Genomic DNA, 14,641 nt, shown 5'->3' with positions numbered 1-14,641 from the left:
CACTGCAGTGTGAGGACCCTGTTGGAATTGCTCCGTTTCTCATTAGTTTTTGTGTTTTTGTTTCTAATCCTGCTGAAAACAAAAAATAAAAAACCAAACCAGCCCCAGCTGGTTTGCTTGTCTGAAATGATTTAAGCTCTTCCAAGACAGTTTACAGACGGTTTAACTAGTTTTATGTTTACAAATACCCCAAAACCCTCTAAACTATAGCAAAAGTCAAGTCAAGTCAAGTCTGCTATATTGTCAATTCTTCCACAGGAAGAGCACATACATACAGAGATTTGAAATTGCATTACTCTCAGACCTTTGCTGCATACAGATAACACTAATAGTAGAGCATAAAAATACAGATAGATACAGATTAAATATAAAATACAAATATACAAATAAGTGCATGTAAAAAAAGTAAAAAATTTAAATAAAGTACAGACAGAAAACAGATTGGCCTGTCAATGCTATGCTAGTTTTAAGCAAATGTGCAATTAAAGTAAAATTATAAATGATTACACAATAAATAATATGAATAATATAAAACATTTGAATTAAAAAAAATAGATATACAGTATATACTGACTACAAACCTTTCAATTGTGTACAGTCTGTAAAAAGAGCACTGTCAATATGAAGGAAATTTCCATATTGTTTTACCTGTCTTTGTATGAAATGTCCGTAAAATAACCAGTACCTTTTCTTTTTTTCTACAGATTTTTTCCCCCCAGTGTATTGGTACATGTAGAAAATAACACATATTAAGATGACTAATTATACAACAAATAACAAATTTGAAAAGATAGATAAAATAATTGATTTGCTTCAATCACACAGGGGTCTCCTGTAGTGTCATGGCCCAATATTTCAGTGTTCTTCATAGTTAATACATATTCCTAAATTCACCAATATTTTAAATCCAAGTATGAGAACACACTCCCATGTCAGGTGTATTTTTTTTTTTTTTTGTGCTTTTGATTTGGGTGGGATTTTGAAAAAGAAATGAATATAAAGTCTGTAAATCCGCAGAAACCTCATGCTTGTTCTCCACATCTAACCACAACAGCTCTCTAACAGGAGTTAAATAAGTGCAAGCCAAATAAAATACATACAGCGCTTTGTCATTTTTTGGGAGGGGAAGGGGGCAAAGAGAGGAGAGGGAGTGGGGCATAATTGACTTTCTGGAGTATTTCTGGATATGATCTATCATGCCTGCTCTATCCAACACAGCTTTCTGTCCAGGGTCCAGCTTGGACATCTCCAACAGACTGCTCTTTGTGGAGTTGAAGGAGGAGACACTACTTAATCAAAGGATGCGGCTCAGCTTAATCACAGGAGTGATTTGCAGATAAAGCTTTATGAAAGTTTGTCGGTGCTTTAAAGGGTCTAATGGTTTGGCTGAAACATCAGGCCAGTCAAACTCAAGGTATAGGTTGGAGATTTCGGTAGTGCTAGCAGTTGAGTTTAGTAGTGATGGAAGATTTGTTTTGTAACTAAACCAGGGATCTAAACCAGAAGACTGCAACGGACTGTTAGGACCGCAGAAAGGATCATTGGTGTGCACCTACCCAGTCTTCAGGAAAGTGAAGAAACGGCCAGGTAACATCATTAAAGACCCCTCTCACCCCGGACACAATGTAAATCTGTACATAAACCCATAGCTATGGCATCTCTGATGTAGTAAACCTGTTTGGTAGCTCACCTGGTACAGCGCTGTATAAGCAATATGGAGTCCTTTAAAATGTGAATCACAGTAAAGAGATGAAAGACTTGAAGAAGCAAGTTAAAATGGCAAGGTTGCTTCAGCAAAATGTTTTTATTTTTATTTGTATGTATGGGTTATTTTCAAATGCAACAGAGCATTAATCTTCTCGCGCCACTTACTGGACATTTAATTTCCTGCTGCAATACATCTTTACAAGACTTGGATTAAACTCTTAGATTCACATGGATAATTTTTATGATGCCTTTATGACGATTTTGGATCTTCCAAGTTTTGGTTATCTGGAATTTCGATGGAGGGACAGAATCCTCTGAGGTTTCATAAAAAAATATATCTTATATGTTTTGAAGATTAACCAGAGTCTTATAGGTTTGAACTATCAATGAATCTTCTGGATATCCAAAAATGTCCACTTTTTGAAAATGTTCCCCCTTATTTCTTCCACAACCATATAGAATCTACATGTCGCATAGGAGAGTTGCTCTGGGAGAAACCAAACACAAACACTTCCCAGTATCTGTCCTTCCTGCACAAATGGCCTTTGAGGTGGTTTAAGAGGTGACTATAAAAAAAGTACAAGGTTACCCCCTGCCCCGTCACTTACAGATAACCTAGTAAAGTTCATCACACATCTGTTAAAGGGGTCTTGGAGGCTGATATATGTTTGAATAACTCCCTTTACTGCTGTCCTGAAGTCTCTTGATCGATGTCTTCTCTTTCACACATACTGTTTCTCTCGGTCTCATTTGTTGCTGTTGTTATCTCATGGCTATAGGTTCTCCTGTTCCTTGGGTGCTATGGTTCAGAAATGACCTGGAGATTGATATGGATCAATCGGAGCAAGGAGTGTCTTTGGCTGAGAATGGCTCTCTGGTGATTGGCTCAGTTTCAGCCAGTCACAGTGGAGATTTTAAGTGTGTGGCCACTAATGAAGCAGGATCAGTGGAGAGGAAGACCAGGCTAAAGAACAATTGTGAGACTCTGACGTCACACTGAAGCAGCCCCTCACACTTGGATGTGGTGCTTTCAGTATCCCAACCCCAACCTTCACCTGGACTAAAGACAACACACCTGTAGGACTTTTCATAAACATTGTGTTATGTAGCAAATAATGCTGTCATCCTGTCATTGTCACGAAATATAACCCAATAGGATTACCAAGACCCCGTTATAAAGTGATTAATTATCCTGATTATTATACAGCTTCTTGCCAAACATTGAATAATAATTTTACTGCAGTGCAAAGTGAGACATATTTTTAATGTGATGTATTAAAATGGTTGCCTGGGGCATTTAATTTTACTTTACTTTACTACCTGTATGGCACTCCTCTAGTGTAATGGTAACATATTGCCACCTAGTGGCCGTGAAATTCATCACAATTCCATCTACTCCTAGAAATGCGTTATCTCTGCGTTCTAGGTCCTGAGACCCCAGGGGTGAAGCTGCAGAATGGAAAAAGGCTTTTAAAGATTTACAGTGTTCAGCACTGACCACTTTTCCTGCACTGCCCAGAACTCTGGAGGGAGTATACTATTGAATTACAAGGTGAAATAACATGCTTGTAACATTTTATACAAATCCCTTTAATTAAAAAAAAAAAAAAAAAAAATTTGGTTGTCATTAGCAGCGCTATTCGAGTGATCGCAGTGTAAGCCGTAGTGTAAGGTTCCTCTCTCTCTCTATATATATATACACATACCATTTTCTAAGTTTATCTTGGGGGAGACTTCATTTTTCATAATGTATTAAATACAGTATAACAGTAAAATGTGTTGAGATGAGAATGTATATGAATGTAATGGGATTTCTAAAAAGGCAATGCTCTTTGTATGCACTAATAAATAACAAATAAACAAACAAACAAAAAAAAAAAAGATTTAAATATTTACAGACAAAACTGCCCTGAGACAAGAATTTATGGGACCTGCTTAATAAATGAAAAACATATATGACAGACAGATATATCATTAAATAAATTATTAATATCTTAGATATTACAAGATTATGTCATATAGCGTGTAAGTGTAAAATAAATAACCATTCCGATTTTTCTCATTAAGCATATATTTCCATAAAGACAAAACACCAAACACAAAAGTACTGAGTTAGTAAAAGGTCTAGGCTCATTATTGACCAGATTCAGTGACATCACACTGTGAGAACCGGACAGAACATTCATACTCAGTCATAAGAAGGAGACAGAACTATACAGGAATATCTGTGAACTCCTAGACCTCGCAATGTCATTTACAATTAATACAGGCCTTTTGATGTATTACATTTAAATAAAGAAATAAATAAAAATAAAATACAATGACGTATTAGATGTGAATACTAAACATCAGCTAAAACATAGTTTTTTTCTTCAAAGAATATATTATACATAATTCAACCCATCATAGGCTCTGAGCAGAAGACAGTTGCTTCCCATCACGTTCTCGAGGAACTTGATTTAAATGTACATTTTACAACATTATTTCTATAAAACCTAATCAGCATCTGTAACTATACCTTTTGGGTCCTGCCCAAGACAGACAATCAGACATCACTCATATTTTGTCCACAAGTAAATACACTACATAAATTGGATTTGAACTACACATTAATATTGGCACTTATTTCCTGATACCCGTGTGATATTACATGTTTAATGATCCACATTTGCCATTTAAATGCCATTATTGTGATTATGTGCAGTTCCCTTTATGTAACAAATTTCCCTTTATATGCTTTAATGTTAAAAATTAATTGTTCACAGTTTTATGAGCATTAGTTTCACCAGGTAATTTGCTCGTAATTTCTTATCTTTATTTTACACATAAGAGAATGAGACGACTTTGATGTTTCTACAGTGCAATTATATATATATATATATATATATATATATATATATATATATATATATATATATATATATATATATATATAAAAACATTTTCGCTTTTGCACTCTTAACATCTAACATTAACTGAATGCACTTCTAGAAGATTTAATAAAACAAAAGTCATAATTTTGGCACTTAATCACATGAAGACATCTATTGGACAATATTATTTTATACATGTCATTTACAACATATTTCACGTGTACCTTAAGGTTTGTCAGGTAAAACCAACAACAAGGCTTCAGATTGTTAACATCAGTTATATAGCATTCTATAAATTAACATTAATGTATTATTAACAAATATGAATAGGATTAACAGTAGTATATTTATAAAGAAACAATAACTTACTAAATGTTATAAAAGCTGTAGTAATGCATTAATAAACAAATTCATCATTTACTTCAAACCAACTTCAAACTTGCTGCCAGCTAAAATATGAGTCCTCTATCTGATACTGCTTTTATCCAGTTAATAAATCTGAATTAGAAGAGAAATACACTCAGATCAAGCATTGTTTACAAGCAAAAAATGTTATAAACATGGGAAGGACTTTTTCATGGAAGGAAGTGTTATTATGGATTATGGACTGGTATTTTGGCCAGAAGTGACACACATAAATTACAGAGGATCCACTGATGAACAAGTAATGTAATGATACATTTCTCCAAATCTGTTCTGATGAAGAAACGAACTGATCTACTGTACATCTTGGATGGCCTGAGGGGGAGTGTTTTATTTCTGAGTGAACTATCCCTTTAACTCACATTAACAAACTGAACATTATTGTAAAGTGTTACCAGTAATCTCAAAAAACAAGACCATGCTCTCAGTACAGCTGTGTCTACAATCTCTGAATGAACTTCAGACGTTTTCAAAAGACACGGCTGCCACATTTCCAGCTATGTTAGGTCAAACACGCCGCCCCCCTCGGATAAACTCTTCTGCATTGTCTTTCTCCATTCATTTGTATTCCATTTCCAAAAAAACAGCTATTCAAAGGACATGAGGTTTGCTGGTATCTGCAGGAAACAAATGTGACATTCCTTCATATTCCTGTTAATTACATGTAATTGTTAATGTGAGAATTTGTGTTTCAGGATATGCTTACCTGTGGTCTTGTACTCCTGCACGCCTCGGCTAAATGTCGGTGCCAGATAATCGCAGAGAAACGTGATCCAGTCTGGAACTTGTAAACATTACCTGCACCACAGATGAAAACAATTGAACCTGTATGGGTTTATTCAAATGAAGCTGTTGGACAAAGTCTTCGTTCGCCCGTAAAGTCTTCTGAATACAATTTAAGACATTTTGGATGAAAACCAGGCTGCTTGTGACTGTCCCATAGCATGCCAAGTAAAATACACTGTCAAGGTCCAGAAAAGTATGAAAGACATCGTCAGAATAGTCCATCTGCCATCAGTGGTTCAACCGTAACATTATGAAGCGACGAGAATACTTCTTGTATACAAAGAAAACAAAAATAACGACTTTATTTAACCTTGACGCTGTTATTTACTTGGCAGTCTATGGGACAGTCTCAAGCCTCCCGGTTTCATCCAAAATATCTTAAATGTTGTTCCGAAGATGAACAAAGCTTTTACGGCTACGGAGAGACATGGGGGTAATAGCCATAAATATTGTTTTGTAGCTAATTTAACAGCGCATGAAAGGTTATATTTGTGAACATGCATTATATGTTCATGCATGAGTTGTAGACAGACGTCAGAAACAGTACCTCTTTCAGGATCAGTAAGCTGGAAAATGTTTGGATGTTCAAGATTGTCTGGCAGAACCACCATCCAACCTGTGAGCGTGATCTTTTTACATGGCCTGGATTTATACTTCAGACAAAAAGCCACAATTACAAGGAGTTAAGTTCACTTAATTTTAGTTTGAATTTAAAAGAGTGCCGGAATTTCTCTTAACATGTTTTTGAAGCTGAAGTGTGTAAGTAAAATAATGACTTCCCATAGTCCCTCCTCAAATGAATTTAATGTGGTTAAAATAATGAAATTGTTTTGATTAGCATAATACTAGGCTACGCTTTAGATTTTTTAATTATTATTTTAAGTATTTTATTTGTATTTTAATTCTGAATAATAGCTTCATAAGAAAAGCTCTTTGTTTTCACGTCGAATTGAGAGAATAATTCATCACTTACATGTCTTCGCTCATTTGCTCTTAGTGCTTTAGAACCAAAATAGATGAGAATGGAGCCAGACAGGACAATCCAGTAGCGCTTCCAGGATGAGAGCTGATGTGAAGAAAATAAAAGTGCAGATAACCTTAAGAGAAGGACTAAAGGCTCTTCTGTAAGAACTCAAACATGCATGACTATTTTATGGACTGTATACCCATCTTTATTTCTTTATTAATTTACAAACAACCAGGGCAGTCACATTGACATTCAGACCTCCAACAATGAAGACCTGGCCAAGACAGGAAGTAGTACAAATGGTTTCAGACATGCATTCTTTGCCATGATTACACAATTAGTTAAAACATTTACACTAAAGGCATGGATTCTGCAATTTATAATGGATATAACAGCTTGTAAGACACAAAATTGATAACTAACATTAGCAACACCCAACAAACTCAAACAGAACAGACAGGAACTCAAATTCACAGACCAAATGGATAAGGCTATTTAGTTATTAATAAATAACTAATAATAATAATAATAATAATAATAATAAAACTAAGAAGAACATCTTTTACAATTAAAATTAGTCAGAGTCACCTGATCCAGAAAGTTGATATGATTTTAATTGTTTAAAAGTGGTCATTTTTATAATAACAGTTACATTTGTTACTGTTTATTTTGAATATATTTTAAAATGTAATTTTCAGAAGGCATTTCTCCAATCTTCAGTGTCACATGATCCTTCAGAAATCATTCTAACATTTTTTGAAGATCAGCATTTATTTGAAATAGAAATCTTTTCTAACAATGTAAAACTCTTTAGTTCACCCTTACTGAATCAAAATATCAAGTTGTGTACTTTGCAAGTACTTGTGTCTTGGCTTGTTGACGTAAAACACAGCCTTTTCCCCTCAGTTCATCTGAACTTTTAGGACTGTCATAATCACCAATCCTTAACATTTAACCCATTAGTGTCCAGTTTTCTGGGACATAAAAAAAAAAAAAAAAAAAAAAAAAGAGACAAATGGCATGACAGTCAACCTAAGAATATTGTGCAACACTGTGTTTAAAGTGCTTAGTTGTCGGATGGTATTCTGTGAGATTCTTGCCATGGACTAAAGAAACAACAAAAAAGAAATAAGAACGACAACAAAACCCTTACTTGGAATTTCCAAGGCAGGGTGAATCAGAGATGTATTGTAATCAAAGACTGCAATTAAACTTGTCTCTTGTTTCTGACTCAATGCCCACATTTGTTTAACTATTTCTTCATATGTTTAGTAAGGTAAGTCATGGTTGGAAAACATTTAATATAATTATAAAGGTCATTTGGCCAAGACCTTTCACCTAAGTAAGCTGTCACTGTATATTATGCTTGCATGTTTGATAAGGTTAAAATCTCTAAAACTCACATTAGTAGTAGGTAAAAGCATAATCTAGATAAATCTACAATAAATGTCATGTTTAAACTGACAATAAGGTAAATTTGACTGCGCACTTACAGTGGGTTTTTTACCCTCCTTCATCAGTGTCTTTCTTCGCAGGGGCCCTTCAATGGATATACTGCTCAGAGAACTGTATTCATAGCTGGAAACGGCCCCTGGCGTGCTGATAAGAAAGTAAAGCAATCGTTATTTCCTACAGAAATCAACGTCCCAAAGCAGAACAGCTCAAGTTTGTGATGAGGATATCTATGGTAAGATATAAGATATAGGAAAATTAATATAATTGTACACAAAAAAATACCTGTTTAAAAAAGACAACAACATTAACTTCATGTATGTGTTTTATGGACACAGAGGTAACAGCTATATTCCTACCTATAAATATAACTTCTACTTCTGGGAGAGTTACAGATTGGGACTCGCCAGTTTGGACCAAGTGTCGCGTACATACGGCCTCTGAAAGTGAAATGAGTTTTTCATTAGTTTTCAGTATGTATCTACTAAATGCAGTTATTCTATTATATTCTTTTTCTATTCTAATTTATAATAATGATGTCGAATTTGCCTTACCTCTCAACGGTACTTGATAATTCATCACTAAAAGAGCTCTCTCTACTGCCTGCAGATGGACAGAGAAAATATGAAGGTCAAGACGAAACAAAATCACTTTCGGTCTCTCAAAATAAATGAAGGAAAGGTGGCGGCAGAAATATTAAATGGTGAAGATGACAAGTCTATGTGGAGTTTGTAAAAGGCAATAACAAAAGCTTGAACACTACTGTCATCTAGTGGTTAAAAATCATAAATACAAACACAATTCAAGTCATATTTTATGCTGGTAAGAGAATACCAGGGCCAGAGACTGAGATATGAGAGTGTGTACTATGTACAATAGGAATAAACTGCAGTACCAAGTGAGACGCCGTTGGTAAATACTGAATCATGTGTGTGGTTTCTGACAGGACTGTGCGACTCTAAGAAGCTGTCGTCCAGTAGGTGTCGAGCCTTTTCTTTTGCAGGGAATGTTGCACTTTTACTCTCCACCACACCATACTGGCACATCATACTAAGAAAAGATGACAAAGCGGAAACACAAAAACAGCCAGTCCGATAAGATGATGTATTCCCTTGTAAAAAGAAGTGCACTTACTGTAGTTGTATTGAACATTCACTTGCAGTGTACTTCAGATGTTGAACGTATATTTATACTTGCAGATTATATAATATTAATTAAATAAAAGGCCACTTAAGTGTACCTAAAGAAAGTACACTTTCATGACTGTTTCTTAACAGACAAAGTGCACTTTATAATAATATCAAATTAAAGTTTTACCTTAAAGTACATTTTAAATCCTTATGCTTTAAAAGCATTATGCTTGCCATTCTTTAAAGTACTTATTTGAGTGTTGACTAGTGCACTAAAGCACATTTGAATTTACATTTAAGGTTAATATATTTTCAAAGCACTAAACTGCAACATCATTATTACAACTGTGTGATTAACTATATATTTAAATGGCAAAGTCATTGACTGTTGTTTTTAAACCTTTATGAGTTTCATTCTTTTGTTTCAAAGATAAGTGAAAAATTATGAGATTTTATATAAAGATGCCATACTTAAGTGTGTCAATAAAGCACACTGCTGTTCAGCTGCATTAAATTGCATTTGATCTCAATTTATATTTCATTATTATTAACATACAATTTACCCTCCGTTCAGTTGTACCCATATTTTACATTACGTATACTTTTTCTGTACTAAGTCTTAATGCTAAAAGTACTTTTTTTTCACAGCGGTTATACAGTATGTGCTGTGATTGGCGAACTTTTCTCATGATGTAGTGTGATTCTTACTTATTCCCCAGACTGTGGCTCTTCCTGTGTCGGGCAGGAGGTGGTGTTGGAAGGTGGGCAACCACTGATGTATCAGGACAGGTTGGTCGTCGGTTATACCGCACTGAGACAGACTCTTCTGAGGGTCCTGTACACACACATATACACACATTTACTTCTAAAAACACTTATGAGATATGTTAATGCAATACACAAACTCACATACTGTGTCTATGTAATCATTTTAGATCTTCTGCTTATTGCAACAGTTATATGTAGACTGAAGCTGAATTTGTAAAGCCCATGTCTGTACTGCTCAACACAAACAACCATAAAATGCTTGCTTGCACCTATTAAAGCCGCATGTGGATAATGAGCAAAGATCTGGCTCTCAGAAGGAAAAAGCTCAGGCAGTGTATGAAACAGGACTGCTCAGTTTCCCAACCCGTCCACAGTATTACCAGCCTGGTAAACAAGAATACCACTCTAAAGTAGCAAAAAATAAGTGGACCGCCAATGAAAATGTTCCCTGCAGTCATGTTTACAGGCCTTTTCCACAGTAAAATCAAACCAGAGGGGGATGTGTGGCAATGCTGGAAATGGCTTTTGTTGATTATTAAGAGTATGTTAATCACGACATTCCCTACTTTCTTTTATAGTAGGTTAACAGGTCTCCTAATGGGTAAGAAGAGCCCTTACCCAAATGAAAACAGACCCCCCTCCCCCCAACTAACAATCGGAAGCGACTAGCTCTAAGTGATGCCAGTAAAGATTGCAACATTAGAGGCCTTTCAAACACTAGATATCTGTGCCAGGAAAACATATAGTTTAGTGCCCAGCAGAGACCTCTCCTAAAGAGTGTAAATGGACAATATCAGCCCAAATGGCTTATGAAATGTAACAAAGGATATTTACACAGTTATCAGCAAAGCATTGCAATGTTAACTAACAGAAAATCTAAATTAAACAGATTGATCAAGATGCTTTGATATGATTGATATGAAACTGAAATAAATCTCGATATGGAACTACTGTATGAAAACATTATAGTTTAATATTTTATCAATTTTTCATTAGTTGAGTATTCAAATGAACGTGAAATACAGTGAAGTGATCTGCATAATCAGATCAAATGTAATCTAAGTGAGTGAAATTCATTGATTTTATTGGGACGGCGTCAGGGGCTATTTTAAGATAATTTAGCAGCGGATTCTACATTTTGCATTACTTAAATTAGCTAAGATATGTAATCAAAAATGCATGAATGTAATTATAAATAATTACCTGATGCTATAGTGTATTCTTTTTCACATGGTTTTAATACACACAATGTATAATGTTGGAATAATAAAATAAAACAATAAAATAAATTAAAGTAAAATAAAATATTGCAAATACAAGATGTCTCCACGAGTTCGTCCATTTCTGCCACAGCTGTTACAACCATAAAATGCTCAATGCAGTTCAATTTCCCACTCAACCATCTGATAGTCAGACATAGGAAACATCCTAATTGCTCTGCCTTTCATAAGAAGAACTGACATACACCATGATCTCATCCAAACTCTCCATTAACTTAAGATGCTTGTCTTGAGGTACAAGAGCCAAACACACTTTTAAAACCTCGTTCTACTCTATACTGCTCCAGCATTCATCCATGAGTAAAATTTGTCATTACCACAAAAAAAAAACTAATTTACAAATGAATTATGTAATATAGTAATAACTTTTTTTTGTATTAGTAAAAATGTGTCTTTTCAAGGCACAGATATATTTTACTCAATCCACATGTGTTTTAACACACAACTTTATTTTTTATTTTTTATATTTTGGATGTTTATGTACACTTTGAAAGAACTATGGCTACAAACTTCTATGTTTTCATGAAAATGAGAAAAATTAAAAAATGCTAATGCATTTTAAGTCAATAGTTAACTTAAACCTGCAAAGTTCTTTCTGAAAGTTATCTACAATGATCCAGAAAGATGGTTCCACCAGAGCCACTCACTGATGGCAGGTGGTTTTTATCTGCCAGACTGAGAAGACTAGTTGCTAGACTATTCTCATTGAATAAAATAAAAGTTGGCCTGTTCAAAAAAGTATATGAGGGGCTGATCAACAGCACCCTGAAAATGCTAGGTTACATGAGTCCCACTCTTTCATTGGCCCTCCAGCTTTTACATCTGTGGAATCCCTCTAAGCAGACAAACTGCAGTCATACATGCAGAATAGCAGCGCCTCCCCAGTCAGATACAGCTGAGGTACTTTAGCCAAATTACTAAAGATCCTCCAATTTTTAACTGGTAATCATAACAATAATTTGTTTAAAAAAACAGAGTTAACCACTTTTCAGGAGGAGTTTTTGAGAAGAGTAAATCAAAATGATGAAGGGATAGAGACTTTACCTCCAAGGTCTTCTTTGGAAGATACCAGACGAGGTGAGCTGTTCCCAGGTTCAATCTTCAATGATAGTCTGGGGAGTTGTGACAGGGTTAAAATCAAGGAAATATCATATTGATTCATCATATTTTTGACCATGTGGTTTAAACTTAAAAAAATCAATTATTCAACTATCTTATGGGAAAAGATAATACTGATATTTTTTTACAGAAAGAGTATAGTTTTTGGAGCAAAGTTTAAAAACAATAACTTTAAATAACATTGTGTGGTAAAAGTTGGCTAGTTAAGGCTTTTATTTTCCATTTTGCGCTGAGCTTCACTACATAACATTCCCTGAAACTTTCTGAAACTGGGTAATGTGTGTCTGTGCACAAATTTATTTATATATATATATATATATATATATATATATATATATATATATATATATATTAGGGGTGTAACGGTTCACAAAATTCACGGTTCGGTTCGATACGATACACTGATGTCACGGTTCGGTTCGGTTCGGTTCGATACGTTTTAGATACAGCAAAATGTAAAAACATCTCAACTTTTCAGAATGCCGCAAGCGCACCGCGGGTCATGTGACAAGAACCAACCAATCAGCTTCATCCTTTCCCGTAACAACGTTGAGAGTTCAGCCAAGATGAAGGATCAGCTGATCATAGTTGTATATGGATTGCAATTTTGAAATAAATTCAGTAGCAGAGCTACTGCAAGCGATTTTTAGAGCTGCAAATCCATTTATCCTTCGCTGAAATTTCCGCGTCTCATGGAGAGAGCACGTCATTGTTGCTTAGCAAAGACAGACGCCTCAGGAGAAAGACGCGCTTAGCGTTTTCCATGCGTTTTTAGGCACGATATGTGAACGGCCCTAAGGCGCTCGCTCACTCAGCACGCGCTGAAGGCTCGTTGCAAAATGTCTAATGCATTTAACAGACCAGAAATATAAGATCCTAAAATAACCAACAGGTCTGGTGTTTGGGTTGGATTCCCTGTAAGCTATAGTTTCTAAATGCTGCAGGGATAGTTTGCTGCGTGCATGTTTCTCCTTTTTTTTCGTCTTTTCCCAGATAGTACTGACGCATATATCCCAGATATTCCCGCTGTTTTTTTTTTTTTTTTTTTTTTGTAATCCCGCTGGCAGAGATGGGACCAAGTCACACATGTGCAAGTCTCAAGTAAGTCTCAAGGCTAACCTTCAAGTCTCAAGTAAGTCCCAAGTATTTTTTTCTTGGGCAAGTCAAGTCAAGTCAAGTCACAAGCTATGTCAAGTCAAGTCCAAGTCAAGTCACCTTAATATTGTTATTTTACCTGCAGAATCTGATCTTAATAAAGTTAAAAGACAAGATATAAGTAACTGTCAGTAAATTAAAATAATTTGGATTTGCATTGTAAATACTCATGTTCAGTAAAATACATCATGGAATCAAACAAAATTGTAACTTCCTAAAATTTGTTTATTTTTCACTTCTGCCAACAGTGTTTGAAATGTTTTACATTTTCAACATTGAGTCCATAAAACAAATAACAGCTAAACATCCAACAGACTCCTCTCTGAACACCTCTCTCTCTCTCTCTCTCTCTCTCTCTCTCTCTCTCTCTCAAACACAGTTTACATACAACATTAAACTGTTACTTTTCTCCTCTCTCTTTCTCTCTCTCAGAGTATAGAATATAAATATGACGTATTTTCAGTTGTTTCATACTTTTTTTGTTATGTACAGTACAGACCAAAAGTTTGGACACACCTTCTCATTCAAAGAGTTTTCTTTATTTTCATGACTATGAAAATTGTAGATTCACACTGAAGGCATCAAAACTATGAATTAACACATGTGGAATTATATGTGGAATTATATACATAACAAAAAAGTGTGAAACAACTGAAAATATGTCATATTGTAGGTTCTTCAAAGTAGCCACCTTTTGCTTTGATTACTGCTTTGCACACTCTTCGCATTCTCTTGATGAGCTTCAAGAGGTAGTCACCTGAAATGGTCTTCCAACAGTCTTGAAAGAGTTCTCCGAGAGATGCTTAGCACTTGTTGGCCCTTTTGCCTTCTGTATGCGGTCCAGCTCACCCCTAAACCATCTCGATTGGGTTCAGGTCCGGTGACTGTGGAGGCCAGGTCATCTGGCGCAGCACCCCATCACTCTCCTTCTTGCTCAAATAGCCCTTGATGCCTTCAGTGTGACTCTACAATTTTCATATT

General features: G+C 35.2%; 1 protein-coding gene and 1 long non-coding RNA gene across 4 annotated transcripts in view; one reads left to right on the top strand and one right to left on the bottom strand.

Moving 5' to 3' along the window:
• The first annotated feature begins 1,179 nt into the window (after nucleotides 1-1,179).
• Nucleotides 1,180-2,872, top strand: LOC128018044 (uncharacterized). Its single transcript, XR_008184703.1, has 2 exons — nucleotides 1,180-1,587; nucleotides 2,487-2,872. It is a non-coding gene; the product is annotated as an uncharacterized LOC128018044 (long non-coding RNA).
• Nucleotides 2,873-4,658: 1,786 nt separating this feature from the next.
• LOC128018492 (ras-specific guanine nucleotide-releasing factor RalGPS1) overlaps nucleotides 4,659-14,641 on the bottom strand; it is an 81,057-nt gene continuing 71,074 nt past the window's right edge. For all 3 annotated transcript variants that reach the window (XM_052604032.1, XM_052604034.1, XM_052604033.1), the window contains 10 exons: nucleotides 12,431-12,498; nucleotides 10,047-10,173; nucleotides 9,104-9,258; nucleotides 8,763-8,811; nucleotides 8,568-8,648; nucleotides 8,250-8,355; nucleotides 6,763-6,855; nucleotides 6,337-6,442; nucleotides 5,710-5,801; nucleotides 4,659-5,620 (listed from right to left, as the gene is read on the bottom strand). In XM_052604032.1, the coding sequence (XP_052459992.1) occupies nucleotides 5,591-5,620; nucleotides 5,710-5,801; nucleotides 6,337-6,442; nucleotides 6,763-6,855; nucleotides 8,250-8,355; nucleotides 8,568-8,648; nucleotides 8,763-8,811; nucleotides 9,104-9,258; nucleotides 10,047-10,173; nucleotides 12,431-12,498 (907 nt within the window). In that variant the 3' untranslated portion in view covers nucleotides 4,659-5,590. The remainder of the gene's footprint in view (nucleotides 5,621-5,709; nucleotides 5,802-6,336; nucleotides 6,443-6,762; nucleotides 6,856-8,249; nucleotides 8,356-8,567; nucleotides 8,649-8,762; nucleotides 8,812-9,103; nucleotides 9,259-10,046; nucleotides 10,174-12,430; nucleotides 12,499-14,641) is intronic.

The sequence above is a fragment of the Carassius gibelio genome, chromosome A8 (genome assembly GCF_023724105.1).
Source record: "Carassius gibelio isolate Cgi1373 ecotype wild population from Czech Republic chromosome A8, carGib1.2-hapl.c, whole genome shotgun sequence".
Taxonomy (NCBI): domain Eukaryota; kingdom Metazoa; phylum Chordata; class Actinopteri; order Cypriniformes; family Cyprinidae; genus Carassius; species Carassius gibelio.
Note: the sequence above shows the minus strand (reverse complement) of the source record. Positions and strands in the feature narration are given on the sequence as shown.